The 17,549-nt window shown below is 44.1% G+C and overlaps 1 protein-coding gene across 2 annotated transcripts in view; it reads right to left on the bottom strand.

The window, feature by feature from the left end:
- Positions 1 to 5,735: 5,735 nt before the first annotated feature.
- LOC147891203 (isocitrate dehydrogenase [NADP]) overlaps positions 5,736 to 17,549 on the bottom strand; it is a 36,219-nt gene continuing 24,405 nt past the window's right edge. Inside the window, exons 13-16 of one of the 2 annotated variants that reach the window (XM_087390067.1) lie at positions 9,864 to 10,006; positions 9,266 to 9,388; positions 9,085 to 9,180; positions 5,736 to 6,005 (exon numbers count right to left, since the gene is read on the bottom strand). In XM_087390067.1, the coding sequence (XP_087246193.1) occupies positions 9,099 to 9,180; positions 9,266 to 9,388; positions 9,864 to 10,006 (348 nt within the window). In that variant the 3' untranslated portion in view covers positions 5,736 to 6,005; positions 9,085 to 9,098. The remainder of the gene's footprint in view (positions 6,006 to 9,084; positions 9,181 to 9,265; positions 9,389 to 9,863; positions 10,007 to 17,549) is intronic. The other variant, XM_087390065.1, reaches the window with a different exon arrangement.

Below are 17,549 nucleotides of genomic sequence, written 5' to 3'. Positions count from 1 at the left end.
TTGATCATCTTCCCCTACAAGGGCCTTCAGACTAGCAAGCTGAGTGACAAGGGATTCCATATGATTCAAGTGAGCAAGAAGAGAGTCTTCATGCTTCGTTTGTAGCTTGAAGAATTCCTGTCTTAGGAATACCTTTGAATTGATGACTTTGTTGCCAAACAATCCTTCAAACTTAGCCATAATTTGTGAGCAGTGGAATCAAAATCAAAATGATGAATAACTTCATCACCCAACCCCAAACCAATGAGAGAAGAGCTGTCATTCAGATTCTCCCAATGTGCAATTTTCTTTTCACCTAATTGTGGCCTTTTCTCCTTGCCACTAACAATATGCCACACTCCATCTTTCATAAGTACAAGATGCATCTTTGTTTGCCATGTAGGGAAGTTCTTACCAAAAAACTTCTCGAACGAAATGATAAAGACTCCATGGCTGGAAAAGAGTAGAAATGCAAGTGTAATTATGGAAAGATCACCTTGGTAAGTTCTACATGAGCTGGAGCAGGTCTGGAGCTTCTTCATGGAAGTGGAGCAAAAATTTGTAGGCAAAAGTAGGACATGGCGGGCAAAAACTCTAAAATCAGCAACAGCTCTAAGAGAACAAGCGGCATTAACATACGGGCACCATCTTGCGGGGCAAAAGGAGCAAATGGCAAGCTAGAGCAGAGGTCAACAATGAAGAGGATGGACAGCTCCACATTGAGCTGGTTGCTTCATGCTTGGCCTATCAAATCATTGAGCTCAAGAACAAAATCCACGCGCATAAACAAATTTTGTCACTTCTTGCAGGAGCTATAGCTTTTCACAAAAAACTCGGATTGCAATGATGTAAAAACAAAATTTGTAGTACTCAAGGTCCTCTACAATGTTCCTGCAGACACAAAGCTGTGATTCTACTTCCAGATCAGGGCAGAAGCATCACATTATCCGCAGGTCATAGAAAGAGCAACAGAAACAGCACCACTCCAAGACGTCTTTGTAGCTAAAGGAAGGAGAAGAGAGGTGGCAGATTATGGCGTAGTGAAGAGAGGCAGTGATTGATGTAGATCAGCTCCTCCAAAAGCTCCAAACAATGCTGAGGCTAAGGGAGGGGAAAGTGAATAAGAAGGAGAATAAATGAGTGCCTTCGAAGGGGGAGAAGGGAGAGTAGCGCCATTGGCCCCCCTCACCTCATCCTCTTGGAAGGGAAAGGGAAAGAGAGAGCAGGGCTAGGAACATAGCTTTGATACCACATGAAGGAACATGTGGCAAGCTATCTCTAGGAAAGGAAAGGAAAGGTTGCAAGCATAATGGAAATGAACTCAAATGGAAGTAGACAATAGCAATGAACCAAAATACTCACATGTAGATAGCTTGATGTTTGGCTAATATGAAAAGACTCAAGACTAGTACAAGACTATATAGTGTGATCTCTAGACTCTAGAAAGTCACAATGCATATGGGATAATCTCCCATATGACACATGGCACTATCTAAGACTCACTAGACTATAAAATAAGTCCTAGGGACCTAGGACACACAAATACACTCACTTTGACTTCATAATCCAACACCAACCTGCTACGACTACAGCAGGTTGGGAGGGAGGGGGGAGGTGTTAACCTAATCCCCCCCCCCCATCCTGCTACGCATACAGCAGGTTGGGGGGAGGGGAGATTAACCTAATTAAACCCCCCCCTCTTAACCTGCAACAAGTTGGGAGGGGGGTTTAATATTAATTTAAAAAACCCTCACAACCTACTACGCACACAACAGGTTGGGAGGGGGTAAGTTATGTTAATAATTCCCCCTCCCTCTTTTTTTTTTAAAAAAATAAATAAGTTAAAAAATTTTCCCCCTTTTCTTTTTTTTTAATTTAAATTTGATTAATTTAAGTTTAGTTAAGTTGATTTTTTAATTATTTAAATGTTTTTATTAAGATAAAATAAGTTCTAATGTAACCAGATATAAAATTTTTTGGAATAAGTTCTAATTTAACCAGATATGAATTTGCAAGAAATCATGGCAATTAGCAAGGATGTATACCATATTGTAGGAGATGTCGAATCAGGAATTAATAGTCTTAAAGAATGGATTGTTGATCAATCAGCAAGGAGAGATGCCATAATTCGAGAAGGCTCTCCATTGACACAGATGGAGAGAGACGAATCTAATTCGCAGAGGCAAGCAGAGAGGGAGAAAACTCTGAAGATAGGAGAGAGCGAAACACTTTTACAGAATATGACAAAAGCATGACAAGATATGGTAGACTTCTTAACCTTCGTTATCACAATACTCGGTATGGACGATTTGATGCGGATGCTGAAGAAACGATAAGGGCCCTACAAGGAAATTATCAACAAACAATCTTTGAGTGCTTGAATTTCTTCCTTAGTTGTAATTATATTGAGGATACTGACGTGGAGTTAGTGGAAGAGTGGGTTGCTAAGCAGATAAGAGAGACTAATGATGATTCCTCTAGTGTGGTCTCAACCTGTGTGGCATTATATCTTGACCTTTGTGGTCTTGGCCTGTGTGGCCAGTAATAGTAAAGTTGATAATCTTATTTTGTATTCTTTGCACAAGCCTAGTGGGGCTGAGCAAATCATATTAGAATTTCTAATATAGTTTGTTTTGAGTTGCAAATTCTCATCAAGTGTGGCTCTTATGGCTCTATAATGTTATATCCATTGTTTATTAATTTGACTTTATACTTAAGGGTGTATTTCTACACAAAGACGATGTATATGTACATCACCTTTCTAAGAGAATTGGTCAATCTATTAATGTTCTAAAGAAATGATAGAAAGTAGAATGTTCATGGAAAGTTTTTGACCCTATAGCATAATTTTAGTAATCTTAAAAAATGATAGAAGTATATAACTTTGGTTTTTAAAGTTAGCTTTTAAAACTACATTTAGAGTGTATTTGGGATTTTGGACTTTTCTTTAGTCAAGTTTTGAAATTGGACTTTACACAAGTTCAAAATTTTTGAATAGTGTGTTTTTGGCTTTCGACATCATCTTGGTTGTTACTTACAATGCACCAATAGACACAATGTTCAAGCTAAGCATCTTCTCCTCTATGTCTAAGGCATAGCCTTCTTTGACCTCAAGACATTTGGGCTTGTAATCCTTTTAGATTGTGCTCTTCCTACCCTTCCAATTCATGAAGTACTTTGGCACCCCTTAGCCATGGTCATCCCAACAACATCAGGTATCCTCGTTTGCTCTCCATCTTGACCATAACGAAGGTCACAATGAAGTAGCAAACATCTTTTAGCGTGCCCATGGGCATACCCAGCCTCTATCTTCCATCCAAATCTTGAATGACGAGGGCTTAAGGCTCTCTAGCTTTAGCCTCTTTGAGACTTTGTCCCAGATATGTTCACCCCCTAGCCTCCATCCCTCACTCCCTTTATCGTGTGGTTTTGGACCTTGATGTTGATCACATGTACTTCTTCATCTCATAATGTTATATCAGTCACCTCAATTGTTGATGCAAGGGGTGTGACTGTGAGGTGTTGGTCCATCATTGGAATCTGGAAGAACTTTGTATAGAGGGGAGAAACTTTCATCAATTAGCCGATCAGCTCACATAACTCCTTCCAAACTGTGTTGATTTGTGTCTACTCCACCAGTTGTTTGGCTTTGTCTTCATTCAAGGGTGCATTGCCCTCATTTGTACACTTTGCCCATCGGTCACTCTTTGGTTGCTAAGTGGTGCCTTTTGCTTTAGCTCGTGGATAATCTTCATTGATGCCTTTGTTTTCTCCTCCCAACGGAATTCCTGCTCTCTTCGCTTCTTCGGTTTAGAGCTAGTCCTTTTGATCTTGTAGCCACTGTTGTGTTAACTTTCATTATCACCAAGCCTGCCTTAGGTATGCGGTCGTCTTCATCACATGCCTTTAGCACTTCAAGATGATTCTTTAACAACAGCTGGAATTTGCTCTTTTGACCTTAGAAGAAGCATGTAGTGTTGTTGCTCTTTGGTCTTTTGCTAGAATTTCTCAGCCCTTGCTCAACGTTGTGGACATGTGCTATTTGCTTTTGCTTCTTGTACAAATAATCTTTGATTACGTGGCTTGGAAGAGTGCATATCTTGCACCAGCTACCTAATTGGAACCCATTTGTCGTATGACCTTTGATTTTGCATTTTTGGCACCATTCTATGCATTTTCTATGTTTCCTTGAATAGGCAAACCTCCATTGGGTTACCAACTAGAAGAGACGAGATCTTCCTAACGGGGTCTTCCTTGAGGCATCCAACATGCCAATAAATTTGGGCACTGTGCCTCTCATCAACCCCCATATTTTCCTAGCCACTACATGACTGAGCCTCACTTTCCATTTAGCATAGTTGGTTTTGGTTCCCAAACTCAATAAAATGCAAAATAAGTCATGGCAAGGTGAAGATCCCTAAAGCCTTTTCACTATGATTGCAATTATTGCAAGCCTCTTCAAGTTCATTGCACACATCCTCAATTGAAGTAACCTTTCTTTTTTATAGCAAAGGACTTCACCTTCAATCATCTTCTCGGAGTAGATCTCTTGAGTATGTGACTAGCTTTGCCACCAAGGATGTTTACCGCCTTGGCTTTAATAACATGTTGGAAAACACACCTAGATTTGTCTAGAATATGGCAAAGCTAATACAACATGCAGATGTATGAATGTCCTATTCTCCAATTGAGAAAATAAGACGCCTAAATGCAAAAGATTTGCCAAAGTACCTAGAGTTGTCTAGAATATAGCAAAGCAATACATGTAGATGTATGAATGTCCTAATCTCCAATTGAGAAAGTAAGACATCTAAAATGCAAAACATTTCCTAAAGTACAGCTTTGCAAATCTTGCTTTAAACTATGGCACTTAGAGGAAGAGATAGATAGAAAACACTCTCAAAACTAGAAAGAAAAGAGAGAGAGAGAGAGTACGTAGATGTTCTGCCAACAATAGGTCTCTTAAAGACATAGAATTATGTATAAAACAAGCAACAATAATATCTTCACAAGAGCAAGCTATAGTGAGGTGAGAGACCACCTTGAACTATGCATGCTACACTCTCTAATTCACATGTCCCCAAATAGCCGTATCCTCTCTAACTGGCTTCAATACCTACTTCTAGTTTAGCTTGCCTAGTGCTTTATCTTGATTTGTGCTCTCCTTTCAACTCAGGGTATGCACCAAGATCTTTCCAAGTACAAGAAGAGGTCTTCTTTTGCATAAACTGGCTATGAGATCTCTACTATTACATGCAACCACTCCTCTACTCTCCAAGTCATTGGTTTGTGCATTGGAGTAGGCTAGAATGCCGAGTGTATTGAACCTTAGAATGGATGTTTCAAGGATTTAATGAAGGCCAAAAGCAAAGGCTTGGACCAAAGAGTGAAGTGAGCAAATGGAGCTACCGATCAAAGAGTAAATTGTTAAAAGGAAAAGCAGCAAGCAAGTCCTACCCATGAACATTGTGTACCGGATGTCAAGTGCCCAATAGATGGCACCATGTGACAAGGCAAAGCGATAGGGCCCTAATTGTTAGAAGCTTGTGGTGGATGTCACAACATAGGGTCCACAAAGCTCAAATGTGCCAGGAGGATCTGATACAATGTAATGGCACCTACTCCTTTGACTGGTAGGTGGAAACGATTGTAGATGTATTGGGTAGTACCTCAAATATTTCAGCAAATTTGCTACTCATAAGGTAGCTGTAAGATGGACACATTGTACAAGATCGTTACTAAATTGTAGCTGGAAATGAAACAAAATGAGCTGCTTTTTTAAATTGGGATCTGTCAAAAAGTGTTCTGAAACAATATCTTGACCTGCAATCAAATAGTCAGAGCCATACACTCCAGGAACAGCCCTTGTACTGGGAAATCAGAGGTAAACTGTGTTCTTTCATCAGTGCCTTTTATTTTAAGGACATGACAAATGGCTTGGAAATCATTCCAGAAAACACTAGCACATCTGCTTCAAGACTTCTCTTATCAAAATTGTTGGGACTCTTCAAAACACAGACGAGCATCTGCCAAAAAGAAACAAAAACAAAAGCCATTAGTCTATACCCTTCATTGATGCATACAGTGTTGAAAAAGAAGGAAATTCAATCTCAACAACCTTGCAAATCACCATCCATCACAAGGCACGCAATGGCAATTCCCTAGTACTAAAAAATCATAACATATTAGCGTACCTGCTCCCTGTAACCGTAATGGACACAGTCAAATGTGCACACAAACTGCCAGCTTAAGGAGTAGTCAGAGAAGAAAGAGGCTTATTTTTCTATTTGCTCCTGTTGCCAGTAAGTCACAGGTCATTGATGGGAGGCTTAATTAATGAGGCATACAGACCTGTGTAGTTGCATAGCTTTCCACTAATCTCAATATAAATCTCTCATTGTCAGGTATTTGAAACATGGATCGTAATTATTTTTTTTGTTCTTAAGTTTGGCAGATCTCCAAACGCAAGTGCTATGGCATAATCAAAAACATCCCCCCAGCAAAGAAGGCTTTTGTGTTTTGGGCAGGAAGGAGGTGTTTTTGGAGGCAGGGAGGGGGGCGGACCTGATCCCAGAAGCACATCACAAGGGCTTTCTCCATGCTCACTCAGGCACCTAAATTTTGCATAATTATACACCATTTCCATTCATATACAGGAGTTTGATGCTACAGAAGAGAGTGGGAAATTTTAGTCACAATGTCCCTTGGGCCACTGCCACTTCATTACTTGAGATTACTGACTTCCACAATACGAAGGTCTGTATTTGCCACCAGTGCTGAAGTAATGCTCATGTTGTCACCAGTGCCGAAGTAAAAGCTATGATCTAGTTTGAGAGAGAGAGAGAGAGAGTTTTGGGGTTAGAGAAATGCAGACGACATCAGATTGGATCCCTGTACCCATTGAGGGCCCCCTTCCCCAAATAGGAAAGAATTTGTTTTATAACCTGTAAATACAAAACACTCCTCCAGAGTGCATGGAGAAATAGAGACGACACCAAATTGGGGTCCCTGGGTCCCCTTCCCCAAATAGGGAAGAATTTGCTTTAAACTGGGAGAACCGGTAAATACAAAACACTCCTTGAGAGCACACGAAAATACGACTCTGAGGATGACACAAAAGACAGAGAGCTGACCCTTGAATGCCTGAGAAACAGACCAGCCACGACCAAGGCCCAATGCTGCCCACACTATCAATGTCGACCACTATGCAAGGCTATCAAAGAGTAAAGTGCTGTCCATTGCATGCAATACTGCGCCGGGGCTGGAGAGGATGGCTGAAGGCTGGAGGAACTGAGTTGTAGGGGCCTGTTTTGGGCCAACCCACCAGCCCTAGCTGGCCGACCAGCCAGTCGGCTGGTTAGCTGGCTGGTTGGGTTCAAATCCCTCAGCTGACCAGGGGGTGAAGAGGCAGCCTATAAATACCCGCCTTCCCCTGACAATTCTGCATGCCTGGGGTTGCCATTTCGGGCCCCTTCTGGGGCTCCTACCCTGGCTGCTCCTGCCCTATTCCATAGGCCAGCTTTTGGGGGCCCTTACGAGATCCTATCATAGACTAAGACCTAGACCTAACTAAACCCTAATATGGAAACACTAACCTACTGAGTTCTCGAGTGGGTACAAGTGAACATGGACTCGTCCTACAGCTTGAGAGGCTGACCTATGTAGCTCGTGCCTAACTGTCCCTGGACTAGGGCTCACAAAGGGGTCACGACATACGACAAAATCACCTATTTGATGGATCTACTAGCACTTGTCAATGTAGCCAGGTGTCACCTTGCACCCAAGTGCAGGGGTGCATCATCAAGACTACCATGATGGTCATCCAAACCATGTCCATGAAAATAGATATATTTTGAAGTTCTGCACACATATAACCCAAATAAGTGTAAAATAATACAGAAGGTTTTGAATCAGCACTTCGACAAATGACGAGGATACCTTAAGCAAAAAGATGGAAATGCATGGTAATAGCGCCGACTACAGGAAGAAAGGGTGCAACATCCAAACTACCTAGCGATTGAGTAAGTGTGCTGAGTCCAGACAGATTTATCTCAATGTTCACAAATGAACAAAGTCAATACTAGTGCTTAGAATAAGCCCTGGCATGATGTATCTGTAAGTTAACAAAGATAATACTACGGCTTCCACTTGGCCCCTTACATCCACATTTTATTGTCAAGATCTTCCTTGGAGGAGCGATGTCATGTCCTTGTCATTTCCATGCTGCTTTGTACTTCTATATAGCCAAACACTCTAAACATTGTCTGCTTGGCATCTCTGCCCTTTCCCTTACATCAAGAATCCTTTGTTCTTCATGTGGAAGAGTATGTGTCTCAATGAACCCATAACTCCTGTTTATATTTCGATTTCAAGTGACTGCTTCTTTGGCCAGCTCACATAAGAGGATGCAATTGGCATTTTAGGAGTGCTAGCATTGTGAACAGTCCACAGTAATTAGGAGAAAATCTAGAAGACCCACCAGTGTTTAGACTTTGGAAGCAGAAGGTATATTTAAAAGACGTTCTCACCAACCTGAATCTCAATTTTCCTTTTATGCAGGTAGACACCCTATTGGCTGAGACAGGTATGATACCTCTTGAAGGGGAAGCATTGTGCCGATTCATGGCCTACCTCAACAAGGTGGAGAAGATGGATGCCAATACCATACCACACAAGGCAATGAAAGGTACACAAATCACTGGAAGGCACTAAGAGGGGATGGAATAATGAGGCATAACGGCTGCTGATATACTCGTAGATGCATATGAAATCAGGGAGCTCGTGACACCAAAAACGCTATAGAATGTATGGCAAGACCCAAGGGCAAAAATGCAGTTTTACAAACAGGAAACTAATCCGATGGACAGCTATGGAATGCAAAAATACCTCGGGAAAAGCATTTCAATGTTTACAAGGCATCTAATATGCAAAATGAGAACCAGCTAATAGATGAAGCTTTTATCATTTGCTATCAAACCACACTAATCGCATTCCCTAGCTCACTCATGGACAAATAGCAAAAAGATTGGGCAAGAATCTTCCAATAACATTATCTATATCCCCCATGTAGATGGCTCAGTTGACCAGAATTGACCAAGAGCAGACCTTACAATTCAACATTATGCTGAGAGTCTTTGAATCAAGTCTTCAGCAACGGCATCAATAAATTCTTCAGTGTTCAAGTATTGCTGCCTAGATAATCTGCATAGCAAATATGTGTATTAGATGTAGAATTCACAAAACTCGGTAAATAAGCCAAGAGCAGCAAAGTCCGTTAAGGCCTTACTTAGAACCATGAGTTAAGAGGGCAAGGTCCTTGGTCATTTTCCCAGATTCAACTGTTCCCACACAAGCAGCTTCCAGCTTTTCAGAAAACTCCTTCAGTCGGGCATTTCCATCCAGCTTAGCCCTGCACAATATCAAGGACCCAAGACAATCATTGGCAGCCACCCAATCTATACAGAAGTCTCATGAATCTATACAGAATATCAAGGACCCAAGCCAATCATCTGGCAGCCACCCAATCTACACAGAAGTCTCAGAAGGCCACAGAAATTTTTGAGCGCATATAAAATCGGAAGCAAATACAAAAACAGGTCCTTCATTCACTCTCAATTCTCCCCCCAAAAAAAGAAAGAGTTGAGAAATGAGCCATTTCGAATTTCAATAAGTCATGTGTTTACAATCAGCATTGTCCTTTGTGCACGTCAATGCATGCACAACAGAAAAAAGACCATAATACTGATCTGTAGGATCCAGGCAGGTCAGACTACAAAATAGCTAGCATCCTTCATTAGTGCATAACAGTTTATGGGCAATCATAGGTAGATGAAGTGCGTTTATTGGATATCGATAGGAAAAATAAAAGTGGTATGGTGATTTACCTGTGGGCAAGGCCACGTGTCCAGGCAAAGATGGAAGCAATACTATTGGTGCTTGTTTCTCCACCCTTTTGGTGAACCCTGTAGTGTCGAGTAACAGTTCCATGTGCAGCCTCTGACTCAATCGTCTTGCCATCAGGCGCAACCTGATCCAATTCCTAGATTTTCAGTAATCTAAAATTTGAGAGTTAATTAAAAGGCAAAACCAATCGCATTGAAGTATGTTCAAGTAACTGCAAACAAACGAGAGCAAACAAGCCAAGGGATAACCAGGTTGTATTTATTATTTGTTAAATCAGAATATCATTAAACTTCCCCTAGGAGTTCTTTTGGTTCTCTCCAAGGTTCTAGAATTTCAACGTATTCAAAACCATGGATTTCCGCAAAAGCCTTTCAAATTGTACCACAAGCCCGATTATTTACTTGATGGAGGGTACAATCATGATGTCATCTGGGCAGTTTGGACAACATATGAGCAGTATCAAGCAGAGTCAAGACTTCGAGGGGGTGGATAGAGTAGATAATGATCACGATTGGGGTCAAACAAGGTTGTCCATTGTCACAGACCTTGTTGGCCTATACATCAACGAGCTCACGTCCTTCATCACGACTCTTGCAAGTTCTCCCCTAGCTAGCTCCTTGATTCCGATTCTACCATACACTTATGACATGGTCCTACTCTTCTCCTCGGCTGAGGATCTCCAGCGGCATTTGAACACACTCTAGTCTTTCTGCAAGACACATCATTTGAAGGTCAACTTGGATAAAGCCAAGGTCATGATTCAACACATCCCGAGCAGCCATGCACAGAGAGCAATTTACCTTTAATAGGGCTCGAACGCGGAGAGTATTGTATCCTATACATACCTACGGTTCTCTTTCCAGGCCCAATCTTCACAATGCGACCAACTATGCAAGCTCATTTGAGCAAAGGATATGCTGCACTAGCCAAAATCTAGCGTCAATGCTTACACTCACATTTTAAGGACCCGAGAACCAAGTCTCTTCTCTTTGACTCACTAGTACACCCAAGGGGGAAGTATGGTTGTCCCTTCTGGGGGACAGACTTATCTGAGATAGATTTCCGTATAGAGAGACTTCAAGTTCTACTTCTTGCTCAGATGATCTGTAGCAAGCCATTGGTCCCACATCAGATCATACTAGAGTATGGGCCTACCCCTCTATAGCTTGATGCATTCTTCCAAGCATCCATTTATCTCCAAAGGGTTAGGTACTTTGGTACCATGACATTTGGAGGGCACAAGGCCCAGATCACTAGCCTTGACTTCATCTATGGCATTGAAGGCAGAGGGGGATCTGAGGAGCTGGTATGCTCGGACACGCAGATGGTTTGCAAGCTTGGGACTACAGATGAACAGACTAACAATGTTTCAAAATAGTCTTGAGGCTCCATCCATTGCGATGACCTGTCAGGAGGTGAACTAGGTCATCACAGAGGATCTCTCGTAGCTCCACACCTACAGGACCTGGGAAGCACCTACTGAGCTTTCAAGTAAACTCGGCTTCTACAGATCTCGGCTTTCAATGCTTACGGATCTTGAAGGAGGAGCGCTACACCCAGATTCATCTCCTAGATGAGTTCCAGAAATCTTCCCACATGCTATGAGTTGCGACAAAATGGGCAAAGGGCATCCACATGAGAGACGGATATGTACTTTATGTGATGCAAGAGATCGAGACAACGGATCACTTTGCATTTAGATGCCCTAGGTACTATGAGATTCCTGGGGGACATCATTGTCTTTTCAATAGCATTTTTTGCCTACTCAGAAAGTTCCTAGCACAATCGTGATCACCAACATGTGGCCACTCTCCCTCTTGAGACCCAAAGACAGAGAGATCAACTGGTACAAGCACAAAGGAGGGACTGACCAAGCCTAGTCAGAGCACGATCACGGATTTTTTCTTTGATGACCCAAGGCAGGGACAACAGGAGACCAGATGTAGCAAAGAGAGAGAGAGAGAGAGAGAGAGAGAGAGCAAGACTCGACAAACCCAACCCCAGGTTGACACTCACACGAGGACTGTAGACATATCCTCTCTTTTCGACGTGGGAAGATAGACCAATGGAGTGATGATAACACTTGTTAGACAGCGGGCTACCTCACAGAGACTACAGTTGAGGGATGGTTTGGACAAGCCATGCCTTTCTTCTTCGACGCCAGTCCTCACCAGATCCAAAGCCCTCAATCATCCAGTGGAGTTGGTCCCACAGACAACATACATAGGTCCAACCACTCGATTGGACAGCTGAACAATTGGTAGGCGCCTAGGGGGCTCCACCTTGGTGTCCCCCTTTTGGGTTTCTCTCACGGTGACAATGCGATGTATTACTTTTTCACATCACAGACACCAGCCTTGGGTATGGGTGCTTCTGTAGTGGCCCCTCATTTATCTTTCATGTATCTAGGTTTTTTCAATCTTTCATAGATGTTAATTTAGAGGCCCCACCCTTATCTTTTAAACCCTTTTGTCTTTCATAGATGTTAATAAACTCCCTCCCTCCCTCCCTCCTAGGTTTTTTTTTTCAGTCTAATAAACCCTTTTGTCTTTCATAGATATTAATAAACTCCCTCCCTCCCTCTCTCTCTCTCTTCCCTCCCTCCCTCCCTCCTCCCTCCCTCTCTCTCTTCCCTCTCTCCCCCTCTCTCTCTCTCTCTCTCTCTCTCTCTCTCTCTCTCTCTTCAATGCACGGATAAGAAATAGACAGGTGGGCCTACTTGACTCCTCAGAGGATGACAGAGACCCACACATAGTCCCAGAACTAGATGTAGCTGAGCTTGGGATAGTAAGGCATTCTGCACATACCCCACACGTGACAGGGTATGGATGACATCTGCTTAAACTGGGGGCAATCCACGACCTGATCATCTTTAATGGCCTTCACAGATGGCCATCTTCTAGGAGACTCACTTGCTTCCCACATGGTGGTGGATCTAGTACAGTGGACTATCTACTATGCCCACTAGACTTTGTCTCACGGATACACGACTTCGCCAACCCCCCCCCCCGCCCCCTCCGAGCTGATCACTCATACTTGACCTTCAATATCGCCACCACCACGCCAATCACAGGGAGAGCTCCCCCCGCGTCCCCACGCACTCAGATCCACTTTAACCGTGCTCTTGACCCAGTATACATGAGCCATCTAGCCAGGGAGCTCCCAACTATACTTGGAGATGACATTGACCTCACCAGCCCCTCCGACACCCTTGTCTCAGTGGTACATGACGCTGCTATCAGATCTTCTCCCACGACCCAATCCAGGCAGGCCAGAGATGGGAAGATGCCTCAAAACCCTTGGTTCGAAGACAAGTGTAGAGAGGCGAGAGCCCACTTCCCACTTCACACAACAACACACCTTGAGTCATCTGACGCCACCTAAAGCACAGATGATCTATCAACGACTGACTCGCTTTGCTCACACATAGGATGGATGAGATTGTTAGATCGTTCCAAGGAGGAGACCCGACCACTAGATGGGGATTTCTATGAAAGGGGAAGCCACCTATCCCCATTTCTCACCTAGATGTGTGGTAAACATATGCATGCTCCCTCTATGATGCCTAGATGCAGACACCGCCAGATATGTCCTCCACGCCTAGGCCCGCCACCTGTCATATGTTCACCACACAGAATGTACGGGCTGCACTTCGCCGTCTACACAATCGGAGAGCACAGGACCACGAGGGCCTCCGGACTGAGCACTTTTGCACATGAACAGGAGGTCCTAGCCCCAATCCTAGCACAGATGTTCAACTAGGCTGTTTGTCACGGATTTCCACCTTCTTGGAGTACCACCACTATTGTACCGATACACAAAGCCAGGGACCCTATGGAGACGAGGAGCTATCAGACCCTTATGATTGGCCACACTCTGGCCAAGATTTATGGATCAGTTCTAGAGAGGGAACTCAGCAATCATACAAAGGCTCGGGGGCAACGGGCACTAGGACAGGCAGGATTCTGGAGACAACACTCTACCCTAGATCACATCTTCACTTTGAGGGCTATCATTGAGAAGGCAAGGTCTACACACCAAAAAGTATACACATGCTTTGTAGAATTTCGGAAGGCTTTTGACACTGTTCCACGATCCCACATGATTAAGAGGTTACAAGATCTACAGATTCTAGAGACGCTAATATTGGGGGTGATGAGCCAATATGAGTCAGTCAGAGGCCGAGTTCGTGTCCCAGGAGGCCTATCGGATTGGGTCGAGAGTACGATTGGAGTGAAGCAGGGATGCCCCCTCTCACCGACTCTCTTCGGGCTGTACATTGATGAGATCACCTCTTTCATAGACTGCCTAGGGGGCGAAGGATCACCACTGGCCGATCTCATAATACAGATATTACTATACGTTGATGACATAGTCCTCATCTCATCCTCAACGGAGGGGCTGCAGAGACACTTGGAGGCCCTACAGGTGTTCTGTAGAGAGAGAGACATGACAGTCAACCTTGGGAAGACCAAGGTTATGGTCTTCAACACCTCACATGCAGTAATCCGACGACTCAATTTCAGTTATCGAACCGAGCCAATGGAGATAGTGCAATCATACACATATTTGGGAGCAATCTCCACAAGACCCCTTTTCACTATGCCACATGCAGCCCAGGCACGACTCACACGGGGACAGGGTGCTCTGGCCCGATTGGAGAGACAATGTTTCCAGGCACACTTCCTGGCTTTCGATACGCTAGGGCAACCGATTGCCATGTATGCAGCACCTTCTGGAGACTGGGGATGTGATCTACTAATAGCAATGTGGAAGACATTTGAGCGGTTACAGGTGACCATGGGATCTAGGATGATTTAGAGCAAGCCCTCTTGTCTCGCATGAGATAGTACAAGCATTGTTCGCCATGACACCACTATAGATTGATGCCATCTTTCAGATAGTGACTTTCATCCATAGAGTATGGGACTTACCCCATTGAAGACTACCGAGGCTAGCTCTGGAGTCATCCAAACGACTAGCTGAGCGTGGGGCAGACGCATGGTATGCACATATATCCGCATGGTTTGCCAGACACGCAATTCAGATGGACAAGCTCCCCTCCTTTCAATATAGTTTGGATGCACCCTCTAAGTCGATCCTGCGAGACGAGACTAACCGTATCATACGGTTAGATCTTCTCCAGCTCCACACGTCTCAAGCTTGGGGGGGAGATCAGGAGCTGCCCACCAAGACACAATTCTACCGTGACAATTTCTTAAATGCCTCAAAGGAGGGATTCATCATCAGACCCCTATATCTCGAGGACAGAAGAGTCTCATATGCGATGAGGATCGCCATTGGGCAGATGTGGGTTTCATCCCATCAACTGAGGATTGAGACAAGGAGAGCAGCACGTATACCTAGAGAGCAACGTACCTGCATGCTATGCACACTGGGAGTGGTTGAGACAGAGGAACACTTTCTTTGCACCTGCCCAACCTACTACGAGATCCAAGGACAATACCATTGCCTCTATCAGGATGGAAGTGGCTTCGGCCCACTATCATGCTTGATCCATTTCCATGACCAGGTCTGCATTGGGCTCTACCTGCTTGAGATGCACTGACACAGGGAGACCTTGCTACGACAGATCTGAGAGTAGCAAGAAGCGATCACACCACAGGATGCAGAGGCCGACCACAGACAATGACACGCCATAGATTTTTATGCATTCGAGTTAGCTCCACGACACAGTGGGGTGAAGGAGGAGAAGCTAGCTGCTATGCGGGCAGTCTGGATTACTGAGAGAGGACTGCAGAGGCCATCCACAACACGGAACCCACCCAAAGCACACTCAATTGAGGTTCCGCCTATCACCGCTCTGAACATAGCTCAACGGGTTTCAAGATCGAGGAGACCACGCCCCCCTCTAATGCCACAGTATGAGACAACCAAACAGACTCAGATTCGAGACATTTTCACCACTCATAGACGAGCCACCACAATGCCCGGTTTTGGTTTCTGAGTTTCCAGTCCAATTCCAGTTCTCAGCCTGCTCCCAATAGCAGATAGCACACGATATGATATATTTCTTGTACTTGTTTTTGTTTGAGCCATTGAGCTCTTTTTATTTCAGCACAGTACTCAGCAAAGGGTCACTTTGGTGAGTATGAGTTTTTCTCTTTGGTGTCACTTTGTCCCATAGGCCCTCGAGGCCTTCTGTGGACGTCTCTCTCTCTCTCTCTCTCTCTCTCTCTCTCTCTGTGGCCACACATTGGCCAAGATCTATGGATCAATGATAGAGGGAGAGCTCAACTCTTACACAAAGGCACATGGGCAGTGAGCTTTGGGACAAGCTGGTTGGAGGTAGCATTCCATACTTGACCACATCTTCACCCTATAGGCTGTCATCGAGTAGGTAAGTTCTAGATCGTAGGAGATTCTAGGAGATACAATCGCAAGAGACATGAAGACATGCACTGGAGGGGTGATGAGCCCATATGAGTGAGTCAAAGGGAGAGTACAGGCCCTTGGAGGCTTGTCAGATTGGATTGAGAGCACGTTCGGAGTGAAGCGAGGATGCCCCCTCTCATGGACACTCTTCATGCTCCACATTGATGAGACCGCAACTTTCATTGATCACCTAGGAGGGGAGGAATCCTTTGTTGCTGATCTAATGATACACATACTGATGTAAGCACACAACATAATCCTCATTTCCTCTTCAACGATAGGCCTCCAGAGACACCTAGAGGCTCTAGAGGTATTTTGCAGAGAGAGAGACTTGGCAGTCAACCTTGGCAAGACCAAGGTTATGATCTTCAACACCTCACGGGTAGTACTTCATCGACACAGCTTCACTTACCGAGGAGAGCCGATTGTGAGTGTACACTCATACACCTATCTACGCGCAGTCTCTTCGTACTAATTAGAGCAACAATGTGTCCATGCACACTTCCAAGAACTTCCCGACGAATGGATGGCTATTTGATACACTTGTGAGGCTGACAGCCATATATGCAATACCATTCTGGGGGAGTGACCTATCGGTGACCGAGTGACGGAGATTCAAAAGGCTGCAAGGTGATTAAGAAATATAAGATAATTCAAAGTAAGCCCTCTATTCTTCATCACATCGTACAAGCAAGGTTCGCCATGACACCACTCTAACTTGATGCCGTCTTCCAAATAGTGACATATATCCACAAGGTTTGGGCCTTGCCTAGCTAGAGACTATAGAGGGTGGCACTAGAGTCATCTAGACAGCTAGCCGAGAGCGCGGTTCGCACAGCTTGGTACGCATGCAATCCAGATAGTGTGCTAGTTAGGATATTTAGATGGACTGCCTCCCCCTTCCAGTACAGCTTGGATGCCCTACCGCTCTAGATCTCAGAGATGGAGATCAACCATATTACAAAGTTGGATCTACTCTAGATCTACACATCGCAGAAAAAAAATTTTGGGGGGGGGGGGGGGGGGGGATTCCCACCAAGATCAAGTTCTACTGCCACCATTTGCTAGGAGTATCCAAGGATGGGGTGATTATCAGACCCCAATATCTGAGGGCCGACGGGTCTCACACTTTTTTTTGTGAGAAGAAATATTTTATTGCTATAAAATAATTACATTCATAGTTACTTCAAAGTGAAGTAACTACTACTCAACTGAAAATCTCAGTATAAGCCCTATATACATCATGATCAATCAAATGAGTCTGGCAACAA

The sequence above is a fragment of the Dipteris shenzhenensis genome, chromosome 18 (genome assembly GCF_047967505.1).
Source record: "Dipteris shenzhenensis isolate YYH24624 ecotype China chromosome 18, Dip_SZ_1.0, whole genome shotgun sequence".
In the NCBI taxonomy this organism is placed as follows: Eukaryota; Viridiplantae; Streptophyta; class Polypodiopsida; order Gleicheniales; family Dipteridaceae; genus Dipteris; species Dipteris shenzhenensis.
Note: the sequence above shows the minus strand (reverse complement) of the source record. Positions and strands in the feature narration are given on the sequence as shown.